General features: G+C 43.6%; 2 protein-coding genes across 4 annotated transcripts in view; both read left to right on the top strand.

The window, feature by feature from the left end:
• The window catches only part of LOC117668244 (uncharacterized), a 167,242-nt gene extending 155,974 nt beyond the window's left edge, over positions 1-11,268 (top strand). The window contains exons 76-81 of the mRNA XM_087875571.1: positions 135-304; positions 1,294-1,375; positions 2,417-2,761; positions 6,323-6,441; positions 8,889-9,004; positions 11,122-11,268. Of these exons, the coding sequence (XP_087731697.1) occupies positions 135-304; positions 1,294-1,375; positions 2,417-2,761; positions 6,323-6,441; positions 8,889-9,004; positions 11,122-11,176 (887 nt within the window). The 3' untranslated portion in view covers positions 11,177-11,268. The remainder of the gene's footprint in view (positions 1-134; positions 305-1,293; positions 1,376-2,416; positions 2,762-6,322; positions 6,442-8,888; positions 9,005-11,121) is intronic.
• Positions 11,269-15,786: 4,518 nt separating this feature from the next.
• On the top strand, positions 15,787-23,322 carry LOC117668231 (uncharacterized protein CXorf65 homolog). Of its 3 annotated transcripts, none has more exons than XM_034422000.3 (7): positions 15,787-16,269; positions 16,612-16,649; positions 18,612-18,698; positions 19,011-19,127; positions 20,192-20,266; positions 20,864-20,962; positions 21,825-23,322. In XM_034422000.3, exons 2-7 carry the CDS (start codon positions 16,625-16,627, stop codon positions 21,890-21,892), a joined length of 471 nt encoding a protein of 156 aa, XP_034277891.2. In that variant the 5' UTR covers positions 15,787-16,269; positions 16,612-16,624; the 3' UTR covers positions 21,893-23,322. The 3 variants fall into 3 exon arrangements, with proteins under 3 accessions (XP_034277891.2, XP_034277890.2, XP_087731701.1); XM_034421999.3 differs by having other exon boundaries at positions 15,788-16,464; XM_087875575.1 differs by lacking the exons at positions 15,787-16,269; positions 16,612-16,649 and having other exon boundaries at positions 17,218-18,698.

Raw genomic sequence — 23,322 nt, forward strand, 5'->3', positions numbered from 1 at the left:
TCGCGTGCCAAGTATATTCTCATCACCCAGGAAAAGTTCACATGAGAAAATACAGTTTCTGTGGGTGCTTAGAAGCTTCCATTCAAATCAATCCAGTCAATTTGCTGAGTTGTTTTTTTTTTGTTTTGTTTTAGGTGCCGAGTGGCAAGAGGCAACTGAGTTAATGAAAATCCTGGGAATTTTGCTGCAAAAAATCCAGTATCAGAAAATAGCCATGAAACAAGAAAAGGTCTACAAACATGATGATGGTAAGGATCTCAGTCTGGAGAAAAGTCAACCGGTTGCAGCTGAGAAGCAATGCATGGTAAGAATTTATTTATTTTATTTATTTATTAGTTTGTCAAACATGTACAAGATAGCAGGTATGAATGTGAACATGGACATGAATGAAGGAAATGAATACAAATAAATGGGGACAGTAGGACAGGGATGGTAGGCACGCTGGTGCGCTTATGCACGCCCCCTTTACGGACCTCTTAGGAATGGGGTGAGGTCAACAGTAGACAGTTTAAGGTTGAAGCTCTGAGGGTTTGAGGATGTAACGACGGAGTCATTCATAACAATAACAATATCCCAGAGCTATAATTGCACTCAACAATGAACTAAAGGGCCACCATCAGTGAGCTGTTGGACAGCATTACTTGGTCTGTTGTGTGGATGTTTGGGTGGTTTAGGGGTGGGGAATTTGTGGTGGGTGGGAGTGTGTTTGGGGATTATTATGTGTGTTGGACCTGGTCTTTGGGTGTTAAGTGAATTTCGTTGTATGGATATACTGTGTATACACGTACAATGACAAGAAAGTTATTTATTTATTTAACAATAACAATAATGTCTCGGAGACTAAAATAAGGTCGAATACGGCCTTATTTAGTAACTGGAGGAATTCAGGCATTCTGTTTGCGAGGCTTCTTGCATTAAGTAGCTTGCATTCGAGGTCAGTAGGGATGGACCTGGAGGAAGTTGGGGGCATGCATTCCTAATTTTGGTTGTTGTTGTTGGGGGGCAGTTGTTGGGGCAGTTGTTGTGATGCGGGATGCTGGTCTTGCGTTTGATGCAGTCAGCGCGGTAGTCTATGTACAAGTCAGTTTCTCCTTGGTCTTGGTGTCTTTTGAGCTCGCGGATGCGGGCACGTTGTAGTATGGACAGGTCGGGCCATGAACGAAGTTTCTTATGGTTTGTGCAGCTTTTGGTGAGGGAGTTATGAATGAATGAATGAAGGCATTCCTGTAAGACCCTCCACCCTCATTCCCCATTAAGAGACAGTGATTTCTTAAAATTGTTTATCCTCTCCAGGACACTCACTTTCTGCAACAGCTCTTGCTAAAAAACAGTGGAATGCGTACTTCCTCCTCCTCCCATAGATGTAAAGATGAAGGTAGGGGTTTTTCATTTGATCCTGGAGCATCCGTTCCCTTCCAGATGTCATTAGATTCCATCTGCCACCAAGAAAAGGCCATCCAGGAGTGAATGGAGACCGTTCCATTCTTATCTGGTTTAATCCCGTCCAATATTAACAAAGTGCCTCTGATTTCCAGTCAGTGCTAGCAGATTTTAAGTAGCAGAACCTCTATATTTGTTGACAAATGCATGCTTTAGGAGACGTAGACCTCCCACCTCCCACATCTGCATGGCCATCAGATGGAACACCGGAGTAGTCAGTTTTCTCTTCAAGCCTTTGAGCAAAACTCAAATGGCTTGTTTGTGTGACAAATGTAGACCCACAATTCCACAAGGACATCAGGCTTGTGTGAATGAACTTCAAGTAGAGGTCCTAAGGGCAACTTCTTTCCAGTGCCAATCCCCTATATAAAATCAACACACAGGTACCCTTGCTCTTTTCCTTCTCCAGGTGATGAAGCAGGTTTTTCACTAGGACCTTGTCAGAATTTGTTGCAGAAATAATCAAACCCAGAAAGCACATACAGATAACTGATTTAGCTGGATTCATTAACTTCTTTATATACATATAACACATGAAGATAAATGTACAATACCAACAGCTGATTCTTCCAACGTGGTAGAAGTTACAGGCAGAGGAGAGAATAGTTCTTAGTTTCAGTTCAGCTGACAGACAAGTCCAGACTTGTTTAACTTCTGCACAGACTTCCGAGCTACAGGGCCACGCCCAAGCTCCTTCCAGTTTCAGTTTCCAAATAGCCCTCATTGGCTGACCCAGCTGCTATGCCTATTCATTGGCTGACCTTCTTACCATGTCTTCCCAATCATGAATATTCTGACAGACTTCTGAAAATAGCTTCTCATTCAACAAGTCTTTTTTTGCAACAAATGTGGGAGAATAGATCTCTGTATCTAAGATTAATTTTAGGAGGTCCCAAACCCCAGGAGTCTTGGTACATTGAGGGTTTCAGAAACAAATGAGTTAAATTAATTGCAATCCATGTCATTGTCATCCCAGGAGCAAATGGAGAAGATGACAACCATCTTTCTTTGGGGACCAGCAAAAATACCTTGGTCACCACGAACATAGCTAGTTTATCACCCCAGCGATTTGTGGTTTATCGTTTTGGCTGCACAGTGGCACACCTGATGGGAAGAGTCTTCTCCTTGCCAGCATTGGTACTCCTATTGGCTGAAGCAATCCCTCAACAGTATTCCAAAGGAGATCAGAAAGCCACCTGGCTTACCAAAGATTGGTACTACGACGCTAACAACCATTTCCTCTACATTCTTTCATCCCACCTGGAGAATGCTGGGGTATTTGTGGCAGTGTTGCTGAATGCCATGGCACACATCAAAGCAGGTATAATGCAGTGGTATTGATGAGCTAAAATGAGCTAAAAGGGATGCAATGGCTCAACAGCTAAGACATTGAGCTTGTCGATTGAAAGGTCAGCAGTTCAGCGGTTCGAATCCCTATTGCCATGTAATGGGGTGAGCTCCCGTTACTCGTCCCAGCTTCTGCCAACCTAGCAGTTCGAAAGCACGTAAAAAAATGCAAGTAGAAAAATAGGGACCACCTTTGGTGGGAAGGTAACAGCGTTCCGTGCACCTTTGACATTTAGTCATGCCGGCCACATGACCACGGAGACGTCTTCGGACAGCGCTGGCTCTTCGGCTTTGAAACAGAGAGGAGCACCGCCCCCTAGAGTTGGGAACGATTAGCACATATGTGCAAGGGGAATTTTTATCTTTACTTATTGATGAGCTTAGATGATTGGTTCCCTCAATTCTCTTAACTCTAGCAAGGAGATGCCTCCAAGGTTTCAGAGGGCATCCTTAGCATCAGATGGAAAATCAGATGATCACTGAACCAATTTTTCTATGAGCTTGGTTATTCATTGCGGGCGTGACATTACCCAACTAGGTAACATCATCAGTGGTAGCAGTGGGTAATGAAACATTTGCAAGAAAACAACCAAGCTCAGAGAGTATCAAATACCTCACAGTTCAATCCTGAGCTATCTCTTCTCTTCTACCAGTAGTTTTTCTATCTCCTCTGAAACATCTATTTTCAAGTTCCACGACATGCTTCTGGCCAAATGTGATGGAATTTCAACTTTGGAGATGCTCATTTGACCTCACTTCTTGAAAACATTAGATTAGGAAGAGTTGGCCTGATTCAATTTGTCCCCATCCTGTTTTTGCTAACAAATGATTCACAGCAGTGATGAAATACATTTTTTTTTTACTACCGGTTCTGTGGGTGTGGCTTGGTGGGCGTGGTGTGGCTTGGTGGGCGTGGCAGGGGAAGGATACTGCAAAATCTCCATTCCCACCCCATTCCAGGGGAAGGATACTGCAAAATCCCCATTACCTCTCCACTCCTGGGGGAAGGATATTGCAAAATTCCCATTTCCTCCCCACTCCTGGGGGAAGGATATTGCAAAATTCCCATTTCCTCCCCACTCCTGGGGGAAGGATACTGCAAAATTCCCATTTCCTCCCCACTCCTGGGGGAAGGATATTGCAAAATTCCCATTTCCTCCCCACTCCTGGGGGAAGGATATTGCAAAATTCCCATTTCCTCCCCACTCCTGGGGGAAGGATATTGCAAAATTCCCATTTCCTCCCCACTCCTGGGGGAAGGATACTGCAAAATTCCCATTTCCTCCCCACTCCTGGGGGAAGGATATTGCAAAATCTCCATTCCCATCCCACTCTGGGGCCAGCCAGAGGTGGTATTTGCCGGTTCTCCGAACTACTCAAAATGTCCACTACCGGTTCTCCAGAACCTGCTGGATTTCACCCCTGATTCACAGTAGAGGTGGAAAAATGGCTTTTATCATATCTGAATGCCATAAAAAGGTGCATATGTTAATACCGTCTAGAGAGAAATGAATACTGAGCTATCACGTTGAGAAGGAGTGTCCTTCGCTTTATGTGTCATTCCATCCTGAAATCCCTTAATTATAGTTATCCTAAAACACAACCAGTCCTGTCAGTTTTAGGCGATAGATTATTTCTTTATAATACGGAGTTCTGCTTTGAGGTCCTTTAATTGCAGCCACCATGGAGTTCAACCCGAGGATTTCATTTCTGGTAACCATCACATTCGTACTACAATGCATATTTTATTTTGTAGCATGAAATCCTTTGATAGGAAATTCCTACCAAAGACTATCAAATACAAGGATGACAAACTATTGCCACACCAAGCTTCATCCCAGGCCATTCCACCTTGTGATTGATTGACTGATGTTCTCTATGGGTAATTAGATGCAGGGATTACTTCTGGATTCTATTTAGAAAACTGTCCTTCATTCCCGGAGTTTCTATAACTTGCTTGTCCTCTTTTATCTGCTTTGCATCTTAGGTAACATTGGAAACAAAAGGCAGGTCACTCCCTTTGAACACTTTTCTTTGTCTTTTCACAAGCTCTTCTGGAATGCTCTTCTCGCTGTTGCCCAACTTTGATTAATGAAGGTCTTAGCGTCCCTAGGAATGCTTGATCTCAAGAGTAACATTGGGGAAAGTCAAGAGGAACGGTGGAGTTTCGAGGAGAAGAAATGGCACTGCCCAACCCAGAGAAACTGTCATTGTGCGCACGTTTACTCAGAAGTAGTACCCATTGAGTTTAATGAATTCATTCTGACATTAGTGTAGGGTTTAGCTTTGGGGACATATTTGAAATGTTGACTCATGGACAATCTTGCCAAATAGTTCCATGGGAGGTCTACGGTCATTCACAAAATGCTCAATCCTTAGAAAAAGAGGAAAGCTTGTTCTTGGCTTTTCCTTCAGATGGTTTGGAGATTGCTTTCTATTCCCGACCACTTTTTATTCATGTATTTGTAGGGTACAGGACATGCTTCCAAGCAGAGACTGCGCCATACCTTTCAAAATGATGTAGACCCTTGGAAATAAATTAAGAGAGGAATAGGAGCTAATGTTTGGCAGTCTGTTCGCTTTACATTTAGTAAGTCAATTAAATAAAGAGTATGGTAGACACTAGAGAAGGTATCTACGTGGAGTTCCACAAGTGTTATTTTTGGTACCCGTATTGGAGATCCCAGATTCTGGCTGTAGGTTCCATTACTTTCGAATTTGAAACTGAGACACAGTGGCTCAGTGGCTAAGACGCTGAGCTTGTCAATCGAAAGATTGGCAGTTCTGCTGTTCGAATCCCTAGTGCCGCATAACGGAGTGAGTTCCCGTTACTTGTCCCAGCTTCTGCCAACCTAGCAGTTCGAAAGCATGTAAAAAAGGCAAGTAGAAAAAGAGCGATCACCTTTGGTGGGAAGGTAACAGCGTTCTGTGCACCTTTGGCGTTGAGTCATGCCGGCCACATGACCATGGAGATGTCTTTGGACAGCGCTGGCTCTTCGGCTTTGAAACGGAGATGACCATCGCCCCCTAGAGTCGGGAATGACTAGCACATATGTGCAAGGGGAACCTTTACCTTTGCCTTACGGTAGATACTAGAGGAGGTTTCTACATGGAATTCCACAAGTGTTATTTTTGGTACCGTATTGGAGATCCCAGATTGTGGCTGTAGGTTCCATTACTTTTGAATGAGAAATTTAAGGTTATCTATCCAATGGACCTTATGGTGACTAGTGTGTCTCCATTTTTTTTTTTTTTAATACATTGGGATTATACACTCAGACGTTGTCGTTTGCTCTCCTTTATATCTGGAGTTTTTCCTAGAAAGTTGGTTTCCTATTTGATCAGGGTGGTTGCAAGAATGGAAGCTGCGGGAAAGGACCAAGCAGAGACTAGAATAAAACTTAGACATTTCAGGGCCATCCTATTTTGAAAAGTGGCCTTGCCAACTGACTCTTAGAGGAATAAGAAGTTAATCTTAGAGGATGAAGAGAATTCCATTGGCATCAACCCCTTTTTAATTTTATTTTTCTGCCAGGCCCCATGGAAGTCAACCTCATTACTCCTGGATTTGGGAAAGAGCTCAATAAAGGCATCACAACTCTGGCAGATGCTTTTTTCCACTGTTCCTGGGACGGAGTGGAGATAACAGAGAAGGTAAATATAAACCCTATTGTTGTTAGTTGTGAAGTCGTGTCCGACCCATCGTGACCCCATGGACAACGTTCCTCCAGGCCTTCCTGTCCTCTACCATCCCCCAGAGACCATTTAACCTCACGCCGACTGCTTCGGTGACTCCATCCAGCTACCTCCTTCTCTGTTGTCCCATTCTTCTCTTGCCCTCAATTGTTCCCAGCATTTGGCTCTTCTCCAGGGAGTCCTTCCTTCTCATTAGGTGGCCAAAGTATTTGAGTTTCATCTTCAGGATCTGGCCTTCTAAACAGCAGTCAGGGTTGATCTCCTCTAGGACTGACTGGTTGGATCTCCTTGCAATCCAAGGGACTCGCAGGAATCTTCTCCAGCACCAGAGTTCAAAGACCTCCATTCTTTGGCGCTCAGCCTTCCTTATGGTCCAACTTTCACAGCCGATATAAGCCTACAGCAATATAAACTTACAAGCTGAATATAAACCTACAGCTGTCCTAATTGGATGTCCAAGCTGCAGTGATTTTTAATGATCAAGATGTTGGGTTAGGGATAGGGAGATCCAGATTGAAGTTCATCCCAAATCAAGGGTACTCAATGGATAACTTTGACGTAGAGCGTCTCTCCTCAGCCTATTTCACAGGGATTTTTGTGGGGATAAATTAGGGAGCATATGCCTTGAGCTCTCAGAGCAAAGGAAGTATCTAAATGCAATAAATAAGGAAAACTGTAAAACTCATGGACTTACCTAGCAATGGGTTGTATTTGATTCCCTTCTTTTTAGTCATTGCAGAGAAGTTGGGAAGGTAGGTTCAGGGATTGCACATGGATGTATGTGTGTGTGTGTGTGTCAGGAGTGAAATGTACTTACCTTTCCTATCGGTTTGCTGATGTGCACACACCATGCTGTGCATCTGCACATCCACAAAGCCTTCTGCATATGCACAGATGGTGCAGAATGAGGCCGCGGATGGGAGTGTCCCGATGTTCCCATGTCACACCCCTCCTGCGGGACCTGCATTGGCTACTGGTTGTCCTCCAGGTGAGGTTCAAGGTGTTGGTGATCACCTATAAAGCCCTACATGGCTTAGGCCTGGGGTATTTGGCAGATCATCTGCAGCCATCTCCCCATCGCCCAGTGCGCTCACACAGAGAGGGCCTACTTGGGGTCCCGTCGGCCAAACAATGCTGTCTGACGGCCCCTAGAGAGTGAGCCTTCTCTGTAGGCGCACCTACCCTCTGGAATCAGCTCCCCTTGGAGCTCCAGGTGGCCCCTGACCTTCGCTCTTTCCGCCGTGACCTTAAAACATGGTTGTTTTGCCAGGCTGGCCTGGACTGAATGGGTTTTTAATGGGAGTTTTAGTTTTTATTGTTTGAATTTTAATCTGGACTTGTTGCTGCTTATTGTTGAGTCCTTGTGGAGAAAGGGCGGCATATAAGTCTGATAAAATAAATAAATAAATAAATGTCTGGAACACTCTACCTGATCCTGTTGTTAGTCTCGCTAATCCCCATACCTTTTACCATTTATCTTTCACGTTTCTTAAGAGGTCCCTAAGGGAGCGTGCATAAGCACACCAGCGTGCCTACCATACCTGTCCTACTGTCCCCATTTATATGTACTCATTCTATGTGTTTATGGCTATGTTTTGCCTATTTATATCCTTTTATTTGTGCCAAAAAAAAATTCATGTGTCCATGTCTATGTCTATACTGTTACTTGTTTCCTTGTACTTGTTGACAAATAAATAAATAAATAAATAAATAAATAAATAAATAAATAATAAATAAATAAATAAATAAATAAATAAATAAATAAATAAATAAATAAATAAATAAATAAATAAATAAATACTACCTCTGGTCCAATCCATGAAGTCACCAGGACCTTAGGTCAACTCAAGAGAGATTTTTACCTGTTTAATGCCAGGCATAGGTGGGACCTTCAATTGCTATAAGCATCGGCCAAGAGTCTTGGCCTGTTCAACTTGGAAAGCCAAAATATAGATCCTTGTAGAGTGATGAGCCATCTGCCCCTTTGGCAATCCTAATTGTGAATCAGACTCATTTCAAAAAAAAAAAAAAGAAGAAGTGAGAGGAACCACATCTGTTTACTGATTCTGACACGAAATTGCTTCTGAATCCCGTGTGAAATCAACCTGCCACACCGAATTACAGGAAACTCCAGAAAAAAAGGAGAAGCTCTGTTGATTGCGCAAGATTCCAGCTAGTGTCTCAAAAGTGTGCTTACATGGCTGTATTTTTCAAACTTCCGCTATGAATAAACATGTACGGTTTCAAAAGCATCTGAATGGTGAGATTTCCCAGAAATAACAGCAAAATCTTTAGGCGCTCAATTTTCACCCTCGAGGGCGAAAAGATTTTGCTGCTATTTCTGGGAAAAATCTTGTCATTTTTGAGGACTTGTGCATTCCTTGCTCTCTCGCTCTCTCTTTTAGAAATCATTGCAGAATCACTCACCGCTTTGTGTATCCGCTCGGTTGAGTTTTGAAGAATTGTTGACTATTCAAAAGTCATCCAGGCTTGACTTCCTGGAGAGAGATCCAGAAGAAAGGTACTCATCAAAAACTGTTTTGATTGGATTATTAGGAGCTCAGCCCTGTGACAAATCCATCATGCCTAAGCTCTCCCATTTCTCTTCTTCCTTCTGCGCTTGGATAAATAACCCAACCCTGATTAACAATTTTCATCCCGGGGAAATTGATGTGTGCGATTCAGGGCATGCTTGCAATCCAAACAGAACACATTTGTTTTTTTGTTTTGTTTTTTTTTCGTTGCATCACGGAAATAATTACCCAACCGAAGACTGTCCCGTTTTTGTAATCGGTACCCCATTTATCATTACAGACTCTTGGAGTCGGAGATCAAAACAAAAAGAGGCATCTGCTAAAACCAGCAGGGAGCGCCAGAGACTTTGATCTCGGTCCAAAAAAGGACCGTGGAGGATAGAAGCTGAATGCAGCTGCCAAGGTTGCCCTTGGAAGCTACTGCTTAAGCAGTGATGGATGTTAAACACACCTCCTTATTTGAGCCTTTGATCAAGTCCAAAAACAGTGAGATCCAAGCTGTCTGACTCGGATTTAAAGCCAGCGCATTGGCAAGCTCAGTGATATGAAGAACAGTTGCAGGAACTGGGCATGGCTAGTCTAGTGAAGAGAAGGACCAGGGGAGATATGACAGCAGGCTTCCAATATTTGAGGGGCTGTCATTTATTTATTTTATTTTATTTTATTTATTAGTCCAATTTATATGCCGCCCTTCTCCGTAGACTCAGGGCGGCTTACAATGCATTATAGCAGTAGCCTGCATACCTTTATGTATATACCTGCTTATTAGGGCTTTCGCCCCCCCCCCCAAGCGGTGTTGTTCTATACAAAGTTGGCTTATTGCCCCCACAATCCGGGTCCTCAATTTACCTACCTCGAAAGGATGGAAGGCTGAGTCAACCTTGCGCCTGGTTGAGATTTGAACTCGCACTAATTGCAGGCAGCTGGCAGCTAAGTGCTAGCACTGAACAGCACTTAGTCCGCTGCACCACCGAGGCTCCATGTCATGGGGAGGAAGGAGTCAAGCTATTCTCCAAAGCACCTGAAGGCCAGACAAGGAATCATGGATGGAAACTGATCAAGGAGAGATTCAACCTAGAAATAAGGAGGAATTTCCTGACAGTGAGAGAAATCAACCCATGGAACAGAATTTGCCTTCGGAAGTGGTGGGAGCTTCATCACTGGACTGCTATTTGTCAGAAATGGTGTAGGGTCTACTGCTTGAGAGGAAGGTTGTACTAGATGACCTATAAGATCCCTTCCAACTCTGTTAATCTGTTAGCCTCTATATTTATATCTGGCTGAATATTTGGATTGCAAGGAGCAAGCCCCTCTTTATTTATAGCACTTAGCAATAGCACTTAGACTTATATACCACTTCACAGTGCTTTACAGCTCACTCTAAGAGGTTTACAGAGTCAGCATATTGCCCTCCCCCCCCAAAAAAAAACAATCTGGGTCCTCATTTTACCGACCTCAGAAGGATGGAAGGCTCAGACAACTTTGAGCCTGGTGAGATTCGAACTGCCAAATTGCAGGCAGCCGGCAGTCAGCAGGAGTAGCCTGCAGTACTGCATTCTAACCACTGTGCCACCACAGCTCTTATATCCTTTCAAATAAAACTGCAATATACAGAAAGGGTCATGAGTAACCTCTTCATGCTTTTTTGAAGGAATAACATAATAACAGAGTTGGAAGGGACCTTGGAGGTCTTCTAGTCCAACCCCCTGCTCAGGCAGGAAACCCTACACCACCTCAGACAAATGGTTATCCAACATCTTCTTTAAAAACTTCCAGTGTTGGAGCACTCACAACTTCTGCAGGCAAGTTGTTCCACTGATTCATTGTTCTCACTGTCAGGTAATTTCTCCTTAGTTCTAAGTTGCTTCTCTCCTTGATTAGTTCCCACCCATTGCTTCTTGTCCTGCCCTCCGGTGCTTTGGAGAATAGCTTGACTCCCTCTTCTTTGGGGGCAGCCCCTGAGATATTGGAAGACTGCTATCACGTCTCCCCTCGTCCTTCTTTTCATTAAACTAGACATACCCAATTCCTGCAACTATTCTCCATATGTTTTAGCTTCCAGTCCCTGAATCATCTTTGTTGTTCCTCTCTGGACTATTTCTAGAGTCTCAACATATTTTTTTATATCATGGCAACCTTATTGTGAGAGTTTGGAGTAAGTAGAAGAAATCGTGGGTAGGCCAACTTGCATTATATTAGACCTGATGAATTAATTTCCAAAGAATTGTGCTAAGATGGCTGGAGCATTATATAGGGCACTATTAGTTACATTGATGTATTGATGTGTTCAGTAATTTAAGATTACTTAAGACTTACACACCTTCTGCCGGGCCCTCAAGACATTTTTATTCCAACAAGCTGGGCTGGCCTAATTTTTAAATATTTTAATTGTTAACTCTTAATTTTTAAATGTCCAAAACAGGTAGTTTTATTTTAATTAGATATGGGCCAGATTATTTAATATTTCTTAAATTATTCTTTAAATTTTATATCTGTGTGTTTTATTCTGGCTGTACACCGCCCTGAGTCCTTCTGGGAGAACGGCGGTATATAAATTAATTAATTAATTAAATAAATAAATAAATAAATAAATAAATAAATAAATAAATAAATAAGAAAGATCATGGCACTGGCAACCTTCTTTGATGTTAGACATTTTGGAATTGTAAATCGTGGGGCATACGTGGCAAATACGTAACTTTTTTTTTTTTATTTGATTTATATGCTGCCCTTCTCCGGAGACTCAGGGCGGCTTACAGTGCGTTAAGCAATAGCCTTCATACTTTTGTATATTTATACAAAGTCAGCTTATTGCCCCCACAAACTGGGTCCGCAATTTACCTACCTTAGAAAGGATGGAAGGCTGAGTCAACCTTGAGCCTGGCGAGATTCGAACTTACTTTAATTGCAGACAGCTGGTGTTAAATTACAGTGTTTAGTCTGCAGAGCTATCCAGGCTCCTATCCAGGCTTCACCTTTGATGAATAACCACTCCAAAATGTCAATACAGATGTCATGTGGTACTATATATAATCAAAAATACGTTTTTCACACTTCTGCAATAAATACTCTTTCCACCTGGAAATTGTGTGGTGTAACAGAACAAAATTAGAGAATAGGAGGGGGTGTTGTCTTGGATGGTTAGGTAATTGTGACTCAAATCTTTCAATTTTCAGCATCCTTTTGATTGTATCTTTTTTAATGTCTCTCTTTCCATCTGCTTTTCTCCTATTTGTTGCACAGCCTTTGAATGGTCTCTCCAAAGAGGCTCTTCTTCTCCTCCTCTTCCTCCTCCTCCTCCTCCTCCTCCTCCTCCTCCTCCTCCTCCTCCTCCTCCTCCTCCTCCTCCTGAACTCCTTGATTTGTGTATAGATAAGAGAGACTGACATCTACGCTTGGATGGAAAGATGAAGTTGATTGCGCAACAGATCAAAGAGGTTGAATCAGATGGGCCTCAACATCTGGATATCCAGAGGAGCCACCAATGAACAAATGAAGCAAGGGTGATCTAGAACTTTTCAGTTGACTGTTTTTTTAATCCTTGCCTAATTTATTTAGTTTATTTTTGTTAGGCGTCATTTCTGAACCTGAAAAAAAATGGAAAGGAAAGAGGCTAGTTATTTACACCTCTCTTGCTCTGTGATATATTGTGTATAAGGGAGCCATTTTGTTTTGAGCTTAGCTCAACTTCCATTAAGAATTTACACTGTCAATTTTGTCAATTTTATTCTCCAATGTTAATTTTCCACTCGGATAAGGATAGGCAAGATATCTGTTTTCCAATATTGTGTTAGGTTGATTCTTGCTGAGGTCAACATGCATCTTAGTAAATTGTGATAGTTCTCATTTGTCTTTTCTTGAATTAGGATATGCATGGTTAGAAACATCTGTGGTTTCAGTTAAAGTTTTACATTTAAAAAAATAAGTGTCTTAACTTGCAACATTCTTTTCCTGTTACTGCTGACTTGCGAATTCTGGCACCACTAAACTTTTATTCCCAAGTGCTAGATACAGTAGTTACTTCACTGATATCTTAAGAATAATTACATAGGTCATGACTAAAAGTGCAAAATAAGACATTGCAATATTTTATACCAATTTTCTCTTCAAAGATGCTGTACGAAGCAATAAAAGTTAACTCTAATAAATGCCTAATAAAATCTGAAAGAAAAAAAATTACATTCGTTGATAATGGGAATCGATTTAAGAAACATTTGGCTTCTAACACAATATTAGCACACAAATGGCTGGGAATTGTCATGAAACTTTTAATAACTTGGTGGTTATCAAAAGTTGAACTAAACTTTCCCCTATTCAAGAAGTCAACATCATCACTGACCCAAAGGTCTTGCTGTTGGCCATACCCAGAGATGGAACCACAAAGTGACCTTCTCTGAATGTGGCTAAACCCGAGGGAAGGTCAAATCTGTCAATCATTTGATGTTTAGGACTTGGAATGCTTTGGGCGTAATTGCCAATGGTCCTGTTTGTGCAGCCAATTTGTTCATGACAACTGGAAAGAAATGGATGGGAAGAGAAATTGGAAAATGGACCGTGATGTATTGCAGATGGCAAGTATGGATATCTAACCGAATAGATATTCCCATCAGGATGACTGTTTCCAAGAGAGGGGGGGGACAGGAGAGAGAGAAGAGAGCGGGGGACAGAGAAAAGAGTTATGGAGGGAGAGAGAAGAAAGAGGAGGGAGAGGAAAAAGGGAGGGAGGGGGAAAAGAGAGAGAGAAAGGAGAGAGAGGAAAAAGGAAGGGAGGGAGGGAGGGAGAGGAAAGAGGGGGACAGAGAAAAGAGGGAGGGAGAGAGAGAAGAGAGAGGAGGGAGAGGAATGAGGGAGGGAGGGAGAGGAGGAGGGAGAGAGGAAAAAGAGAGGGAGGGGGAGAAAGAGAGAGAGGAGAGAGAGGTAAGAGGGAGGGAGGGAGGGAAAGAGGAAAGGGGGGACAGAAAAGAGGGAGGGAGAGAGAGAGAAGAGAGGAGGGAGAGGAAAGAGGGAGGGAGAGGAGGAGGGAGAGAGGAAAAAGGGAGGGAGGGGAGAAAAGAGAGAGAGGGAGGAGAGAGAGGAAAGAGGGTGAGAGAGAGGGGGGAGTAATTTCAGTCTCTCTTGTGGGCATTCTCAACTATTTGAAGAATTGAGAGCTTTTGATCGCCATAGAATAAATCAACCATACATACTTTCCATACCAAGGGAAACAAATGACTCTTACAAAGTTGGAGCATCTGAACTGTTTATTAAAAGCCCAGCATTACTTTTTAAAAAAGGATGTAAAGTTCAGCATAGGTTTCCTTCTGCAAAATAGGCTAAAAGCGAACTGAAGGATCTACGCTACATTGAAGGGGCTGTTTGTTGTTGTGTTGTTTTTTTTTTTTTTTTTAATAGAAAATGTCATGCATTCAATGGTAGAAGAGAATTTATGGTTATGGCTCACGGTGTAAGTTTCCAGCAAGCAAATAAAGAAAGCTGGGCCCTCTAATTGTTATTGCAAAGTGTTGTTGTGAGTTTTTATGTCATCTAACACGCATTTTGGAAGAGCATCCTGTACGGGACCTGGTATCTGAGAAACAAAATTAGTCAAAGAGAACGATGGGGCAATTGTCCCTCCTTTTTTATTTTTATTTTCCTTTTTGGGTGGGTGAGTGGAGGGAGGGGGGTTTGCTGTCATCGCCTTCAATATTATTCACTTCAGAGCCTGATTCTGGAAATTAAATATTCTCTCTAACCTTACTGTTCCTTAAAATCCTCAGTAGAATTAATCCCAAACCAACACATTCTCTCTCTCCATCTCTCTCTCCAGCTCTTTCTTTCTCTCTCTCCCTCCCTCCCTCCTCTCTCCCTCCTTCCCTCTCTCGCTCTCCCTCTTCCTCCCCCTCTCTCCCTCTCTCCCACTCTCCCTCCCTCTTTCCCTCTCTCTCCCTCTCCCTCCCTCCCTGTCCCTCCCTCCCTGCCTCTCTCATGTACACACACACCCTCTCTCCCCCTCTTTCCTCCCTCTCTCTCCCTCTCTCTCTCCCTCTCTCCCTCCCTCCTTCTATCTCTCCCTCCCTCTCTCCCTCCCTCTGTCTCTCCCTCTCTCTCTCACACACACACTCCCTTTCTCTTCCCCTCTCTCCCTCCCTCCTTCCCTCCCTCTCTCTCCCTCTCTCCCACTCTCCCTCCCTCTTTCCCTCTCTCTCCCTTTCCCTCCCTCCCTGCCTCTCTGACGTACACACATGCCCTCTCTCCCCCCTCTCTTCTCCCTCTCTCTCCCTCCCTCTCTCCCTCTCTCCCTCCCTCCTTCTATCTCTCTCTCTCCCTCTCTCCCTCCCTCTCTTCTCCCTCTCTCTCCCTCCCTCTCTCCCTCTCTCCCTCCCTCCTTCTATCTCTCTCTCCCTCTCTCCCTCCCTCTCTGTCTCTCCCTCTCTCTCACACACACACACACACTCCCACCCTTTCTCTCCCCCCTCTCTCCCTCCCTCCTTCCCTCCCTCTCTCTCCTTTTTCCTCCCCCTCTCTTCCTCTCTCTCCCTTTCTCCCTGTCTCCCACTCTCCCTCCCTCTTTCCCTCTTCCTCTCCCTCCCTCCCTCCCTCCCTCCCTCTCTCACATACACACATGCCCTCTCTCTCCCTCTCTCTCCTTCCTCTCTCTCCCTCTCTTTCTCTCCCTCCTTCTACCTCTCTCTCCCTCTCTCTTTCCCTCCCTCCCTGTCTCTTCCACACACACACACACACACATTCTCTCCCTCCCTCCCTCCCTCTCTCACGCACACACATGCCCTCTCTCCCCCTCTCTCCCCCCTCTCTCCCTCTCCCTCCCTCCTTCCCCCCTCTCTCTTTCCCTCCCTCCCTGTCTCTCCCTCACCCACGCACACACACTCTCCCTCCCTCCTCTCTCCCTCTCCCCCTCTCCTTTTGTTGTGATTTTTTTTTTCCCCTGATGAATCATGAGTAATTGTCGGTCAGCTGATCTGAAAAACGTGGAGATTTCTTCATTGTTTTGCTTTCTCTTGGCTCGTCTGCTAGCAAAGATTAAGCATGTTTACCAGCCCTCTAATAGGGTATTGTGTCACCCTTGGAGAGCAAACAAATGAAGAACCGGGCAACGGGGGGAAAATACGCAACCAACTTGGCTTCTAGTGAAAAGCTATTTTCAGAAACAATTCTTGAATTACTCTCATTTGAGAGAGCCGCATAGAATTCAGGAGGCGAGGCAGCTAGCTACTCCTGCTCAGCCAGCGTCCTTTTTCCTGGCCTCGTGAACAAAGTTAGTAGAGGCGATTTCCATACTGCCATCTTGGAATCCTAACGCAGGTTTCCCAAGTTTTCACATTTATTTGCTCCCTGATGTTGCTGCTGGAAAGCTGTTGCCTTGATTGCTCTGAGTTCTTACCTAAGAAGGAAGGTGAAAAATGCATCCTTCAAGTCATGTCATCTAGGGAGTAGGACTATTTCCTAGGAAGTAAGACCATTTCTTCCTCCATGGGTAGAAAAGTAGATTCCTCCCCCCCCATTTTTTTGGGTGTGGGGCATTTTCTGAAGCATGTTATGCTTTCTCTGATGTTTGATCTAATGACTCCTTTCTCATTGCGTGTCTTTCTCCCTTCAGATTATCAATAGAAATGTTTATAACTGTTCTTCACGGAGGTAAGTCAGCTCTCTCTGTTTTGCTTCTGTTATATTCTGTTTATGAATCTGTCTCCGGTTGAAGACATCAGGAGCGTTCCTAAAATTGCTCAGGTAGGTCTCGACTTACAACTGAGACCAGAATGATGGTTGTGAATCGTGCCAGTCAGGAAGCAGGTGACCAAGGGACTGTACCCAATTTTATGTCCTGTTTGTGGCGGTCATTAAGCAAACGTGGCTGTAAAGCGGATATCACACTTGTTATTAAGCAAACGTGGTAGTTAGAATAGAACAGAATAACCGAGTTGGAAGGGACCTTGGAGGTCTTCTAGTCCAACCCCCTGCTTAGGCAGGAAACCCTACACCACTTCAGACAAATGGTTGTCCAACCTCCTCTTAAAAACTTCCAGTGTTGGAGCATTCACAACTTCAGGAAGCAAGTTGTTCCACTGATTAATTGTTCTAACTGTTAGGAAATTTCTCCTTAGTTCTAAGTTGCTTCTCTCCTTGATTTGTTTCCACCCATTGCTTCTTGTCCTGCCCTCAGGTGCTTTGGAGAATAGCTTGGCTCCCTCTTCTTTGGGGCAGCCCCTGAGATACTGGAACACTGCTATCATGTCTCCCCTAGTCCTTCTTTTCATTAAACTAGACATACCCAGTTCCTGCAACCGTTCTTCATACATTTTAGCCTCCAGTCCCCTAATCATCTTTGTTGCTCTTCTCTGCACTCTTTCTAGAGTCTCAACATCTTTTTTACGTCGTGGCCACCAAAACTGAATGCAATATTCCAAGTTATTAAATGAATCCATGGTTTGCAATGGACATTGCCAGAAATCAGATATAAATGCCAGTTTGCAATAAAATGTCATACATTGTAGTCACGTGTGTCCACGGGACACTGCAAACACTGGCTGTTTAAGAAGCATGCCAAATACAATCACATGACTGCAGGGAATGGGGTGGCCATAGGAGCTTCAAATCTGGGTCAAAATTAACCCTGGGGAAGTCTGTCATAATTTTCAATGCTAAGCGACCGGTCCTGAATCAAGGATTGCCTGCACCCAGTCTCATTTTATGTAAGTCTAGCTCAGAGGTGTCAAACTTGATTTCATTGATGGACGCATCAGGGTTGTGTTTGACCTCGGGGGGGGGGATGGGGTTGGCATGGCCAGTTCAATGTCATTCATCCAGGCTCTATTTTTCGCCGTGACAACCTCCTAGAGCCCTCTGACAGTGAAAACAGAGCCCGGGGAGGCCGCTGGCAGAGGGCTTCAGAAGTGGAGGGTTGCCCCCGGTTCGAATTGATTTGCAGGAACCGGTAGTAAAACTGGTGGGAGGCCCCGCCCACTGCCCTGGATGTCATCATCACCGATCTGTGCATGCACTGAAGCTTCTGTGCGTGCGTAGAAGCAAGGCGTGCACGCCATCCCGTTGCGAACTGGTAGTAAAGGTAAGTAGAACCCATCCCTGGGCTTCAGGAGGCTGTCATGGCCGAAAATGGAGCCTGGGTGGGCCGCGTGCATCCTCCCCGAGCTCTGTTTTTACTGGCAAAGGGTTGCGGGAGGCCATCGCAGCCGAAAATGGAGCCCAGGAGGGCTGCGTGTGTTCCTCCCAAGCTCCATTTCACTGGCAAAGACATCGTGGGCCAGTCCTTCGCTGTTTCCAGGGTGGGCCCACAGGCCAGATCTAAGCACCCCTTTCAGTTTGTCACCCCTGGTCCAGCCTATCAAGCAAACCAAAATTAATACATTGCTGCAGGAATCATCAGAATTGTTGAGGTTCACAATATTGGTTTTTGACTGCGATAAAGGCTTTGAATTGATTTGAACTGGGGTTCGCCCTTGACTGCACATGCTGCAAAATTTTGATAGCCGTTCATTGTGTTTTGCTAGCCATTGGGGTTGATGTCCACTCCAAAGTTGGAGAAATGCTGCAATCTTTGCTTTTTTTCTCTCCCCCCCCCCACTTTTCCTTCCTTCCTAGAACACAAGGCCGATCTTTTTAATATACACTGCAAAGTCCAGATTTTGCTAGACGGCATGAAACACCGCTGTGGATACGAAGATAAAGGTGACCCAGCTATGAATTAATAGACATCATCATCTAAAAATTGGGTTTGCATTTAAACCCAATTTCCGTAATAATGAGCTCACTTGAATTCACTCGACATTTGCCCGTTGGGTAAAGCTAAACAGGGACGTGCATGAAATATGATTGATACATTTCTAAGAAAGGAACAAGGAAATAGAAGTCCCTTGTAATTCTACTGATGTGCACTGATTTTGAACTGTATTTATCTTGGTCGGACAGAATAAGAAGTCTATGAGGTCAGGGGACAATTTATATAAGCTGCTTAACTTGTGGGTAAATTCTGAATTTCAGAGGAAATAGAGTTAGCCGATGAGAGCGGCCAAGTCAAGAATTTACTTCAAAACAAATATCACTATGCAACAGAACTCCTGGGAGAACGAGAGACGTACATACTCCTTCGTGTCACAAGTAAGAGATTTGAAGAGATTTGATTTGAATTTCTGCAGAATCCAAAGACAGCCTGGTGCACATGTCCAGTGGAAGACAAACTGCTCGGTTTCTCTAGAACTTAATCCTAGAACCAAGGACATACCATATTCTTTGTTCAGAATAATTGCATGTGGATTGGATTCACTAGAACGTAGAATCAATAGGACTCGGGGTGGAATTCATTCACTTTCGCTACTGGTTCACAAATGTGAGTGCTCGTGTGTGCAGAGCCTTCCGCGTATGTGCAGAGCGTCAAAAACAGGATGTGATGACGTCCTCCCGCAGTCGCGGTTACCAGTTTGCTCGAACCGGATAGAACCAACTGAATACCACCACTGATAGGACTGGAAGGGTATCTCAAGGATCTTCTAGTCTAACCCCTTCTGCTCAAGACAGGAGACTTTATACCATCCCAGTCAGTGGTGAAATCCAAATTTTTTTACAAAATTTGTAAGATTTTGCCCTCCCCAGGCTCCGGAGGCTTTCCTTGAGACTCCAGGAGGGCGAAAACGGCCTCCCCAGACTCTGGAGGCCCTCTCCTGAACTTCTGGTAGGCCTGTTTTTTGCCCTCCGTGAGCCTTTGCACACGCCTTGCACTTACCTGCATCCAAAACGGGCCACGTGGGGACTCCTGGGAGGGGCGGGGTGGGGTGGGCAGGGCCAGCCAGGAGTGGGATTTGGGGGTTCTCCAAACTTCACAGAATCTTAGCTAGAGGTTCTCCCGAACCCCTGCGAACTCCCAGCAGCCCATCCCTGAATGTATCTATCAACTTTTTTAAAAAAGAAGAAGAGGAAGAAGAAAATTGTAGAAGGAAGTACGTGGTGACAATTTCATTAGTGCTTTAGGGATTATCTTTGAAGGAAGTAGGCAACCAGATTTAAAATACTGGATGTATTCAAATAAGATATTTGCTATCTGGGGAAAAAAAATCACATTTGAAAATACCTTTCAGTTTAAGAGGAAAGTCCGGATTAGTACACCTTATTCTGATTACTAGATTATAGTTGTTTCCATCTTCACATTAATTGCTCTCTTACCACAGATGGAGAAAAACCTTCAGTGACGGAATTTAGGCCACTGTTGAAGGATGAGCACATCATTAACCCCAAGTTTCTAGGTCAGTAAACAATTTAGTTTCCGTTTGTCAGTAAGACCAAAAATTATCTTGAAAATAAAACAGGGAGAGAGGAAAAAAAAAAACTGGATTTCACTTGAATATTTTACAGATGAGATGTGTTGCAAAACATAGCTGTATTCATATATTTTTTTTTAATTTTCATTTCGTATTGTTTTGTTTTGTAAAAATTCAAAACAATGGACCAACATAATATTATTTCCCTTTTTCTGTTTTTGCCATAAGAACAATCCTGTTAGGTGGATTGGGGGGTGAGAGAAAATGACCAGCCCAAAGTCACTCAGCAGGTGCTCCCTAAGGCAGGATTAGAACTCAAAGCCTCCTGGTGATTGGCCCAAATTCACCCACCCACCTTTCCTGCCTAAGACGGGATTAGAACTCACAATCTCCTAGCTTGTATCAACAGCCTGTGAACATCCTTATTCTAATTGTAAGCATTTTTGTAAGTAAGCTGTTGGCCTGAAACTGAACTTTGGTTAAATAATTACCGATCTTGCAATTAGGCTATTGGTTGTATTTCCCAGTTGAAAAAGCTAGGTTGATTCAGGCGAGCTAACAGTGCATTTCTTCTACATAAAGCTAAATTAGGAAGTTGTCAAGAGCACAAGGGACCCTCCCCAAGGATGAAATCCAGAAGGATTCATCGGAAGTCAACCTTGGATATTCCCACTTCTGAAGGTAAGGTTGTTGTTATGAAAAAAAATAAATAAGAGAAAGAGAGAAGTTTGGTTCATTAAACATTTTGTGATGCTTTCCATGGGCATTTATAACGAAAGATTGGGCTTACATCTTATTTTGTGAAGTGTGCTTGGTAGAGAGATCTTGTACCCTATCCAGGATACAAAAATTTTAGCAACCGGTTCTCTGCCCGTGTTGCTGGGTGGGCGTGGCCATGGTGGGCGTGGCCTACTCAGCCTCCTTCACCACAGCGGGTGGGGGGCATTTGTTCCCTCCCCAGGCTCTGGAGGCTTTTCTCAAGCCTCCGGGAGGGCAAAAACAGCCTCCCCCGGGCTCTGGAGGCCCTCTGGAGGCCGGAAGCAGGCCCATTTCCAGACTTCTGGAACTTCCGGGAGGCCTGTTTTTTGCCCTCTCAGAGCCTCCACCTAGGCCCTGCATCAAAAATGGGCTGTGTGGAGACTCCTGAAAGCGGCGGGGCAGGGTGGGCGGGGCCAGCCAGTCCTTGCAACTACCAGTTTAGTGAACCAGATGTAAAATTAGCATCCGATTCACCCGAACCGGTCTGAAGCAGCTGAATCCCACCCCTGATCCTATCCACTTTCAACAAACCAAGATACTTAGGGTTGCTCCAGTATTAATACTCCCAAAATCAGATTGTTGATTCTTGAGAATCTCCAAGGCAGCTAACATAAAACTGATTATGTTGGTAACCATCTTTGATGGCTTCTCAAACACTGTAAACCAATCGTTTTTGCAGCCTTACTTACTTTGATTTATATAGTTGCCCATTTCACTGACATGACTCTGGACTGTTCACAAGTTCTATCCATATTTGATTTCTCATTGTTTCTTTCAACTGCAGGCATAAGAAATGCTTCACCCCATGGCAGTAGAACCAATGTTTCTCCAAAACAGAGCAAGAAAAACTGACTGGGTGGGTGAATTCATAACCCCTGCTACGTTTTTTGGAAACGTTTTCTCTTTGTTGCAAAATGTGGATTAGAGCTACTCTTTCTTCTTGCCAAAAAGTAAAATTGCAGTATGGTAAGAGTCTGTAGAGATTCTCCGTCATCCAGGTCATGGTTCTCCCAAAGGTGCTTTTTTCAGGAGTCAACTGGACTTTCTTGCTTTTTCTTTGAAGACCTTTCCCTTCTCATCCAAGAAGCTTCTTCAGCTCTGACTGGATGCTGGGGAAGGGAAGGATTTATATTCCTTGCAAACAGCTGCTCATTTTCATCCTTTTAGAGGATCATTGAAGCACTTGGAGGTTCATGATAAGAGTCCTGTTGGAGTCACAAACACGTTGAAACTCAAATCCAAATTTCGTAATAAACTTCACTACAGGCAAGAATGCCTAAAACAGGAGCCCTAATCTCTCTGGGGTGTCTGTGCATGCAAATGTATGGTGCAGTTGGGTCAAGATTAATTAACTATCGAGATGCTGGCAGAACTTAAATACACTCTCTTGCTCTTTCTCTCTTAAAATACTGTGGTTTCGTATTTCCCTTTTTCTGCCAAGGCTTGTAAAGAATTGAATGAACATCTTTATTCATAATGAAAGTAACCTTTAGCAATATTTATTATTCAAGGCTCCACATGTCTGTCATCAGATCAATAAAAAGACAGAGTGGAGTGGAGTGAAGTGGAGTGGGGTGGAATGGAATGGAATAAAATAGAATAGAATAGAGTAGAGTAGAGTAGAGTAGAATAGAATAGAATAGAATAGAATAGAATAGAATAGAATAGAATAGAATAGAATAGAATAGGAGTTGGAAGGGACCTTGGAGGTCTTCTAATCCAACTCCCTGCTCAGACAGGAAACCCTACACCACTTCAGACAAATGGTTATCCAATATCTTCTTAAAAACTTCCAGTGTTGGAACATTTACAACTTCTGGAGGCAAGTTGTTCCACTGATTCATTGTTCTAACTGTCAGGAAATTTCTCCTTAGTTCTAAGTTGCTTCTCTCCTTGATTAGTTTCCACCCATTGCTTCTTGTCCTGCCCTCGGGTGCTTTGGAGAATAGCCTGACTCCCTCTTCTTTGTGGCAGCCCCTGAGATATTGGAACTTATCTGCTGAATTCTCTTGCATTCTCATGGGGAAAAAATGTGAGCCAGGAAACTATCTTGAGCATTCTATAATCGGCGTTTAATCACCATCCAACATCAATTAATTCAACAATGTTATTATCTGCTTGATGTGTCATCCATTTGGCAACTTTGAGTTTCATGTTCTTTTATATACTTTTGTGTTGCCGCATTGTTTCCATTTTCGTTCAATAATTGTGTTGGTATGTCTTCTAAGAAGTGCAGGTAATAAAAATATCACACTGTAAATAAAAAAAAAATTTGCATGTGA

This window comes from Pantherophis guttatus, chromosome 9, assembly GCF_059756535.1.
Source record: "Pantherophis guttatus breed Tessera chromosome 9, ASM5975653v1, whole genome shotgun sequence".
NCBI classification, from domain to species: domain Eukaryota; kingdom Metazoa; phylum Chordata; class Lepidosauria; order Squamata; family Colubridae; genus Pantherophis; species Pantherophis guttatus.

Excerpts from the sequence above, each read along its gene's own strand:
- LOC117668231 (XM_087875575.1), top strand. The coding sequence starts at position 18,533 with ATGTCCACTCCAAAGTTGGAGAAATGCTGCAATCTTTGCTTTTTTTCT. Across the intron at positions 19,128-20,191 it reads CATACTCCTTCGTGTCACAA|ATGGAGAAAAACCTTCAGTG; the intron begins GTAAGAGATTTG and ends CTCTTACCACAG. Across the intron at positions 20,267-20,863 it reads CATTAACCCCAAGTTTCTAG|CTAAATTAGGAAGTTGTCAA; the intron begins GTCAGTAAACAA and ends TTCTACATAAAG.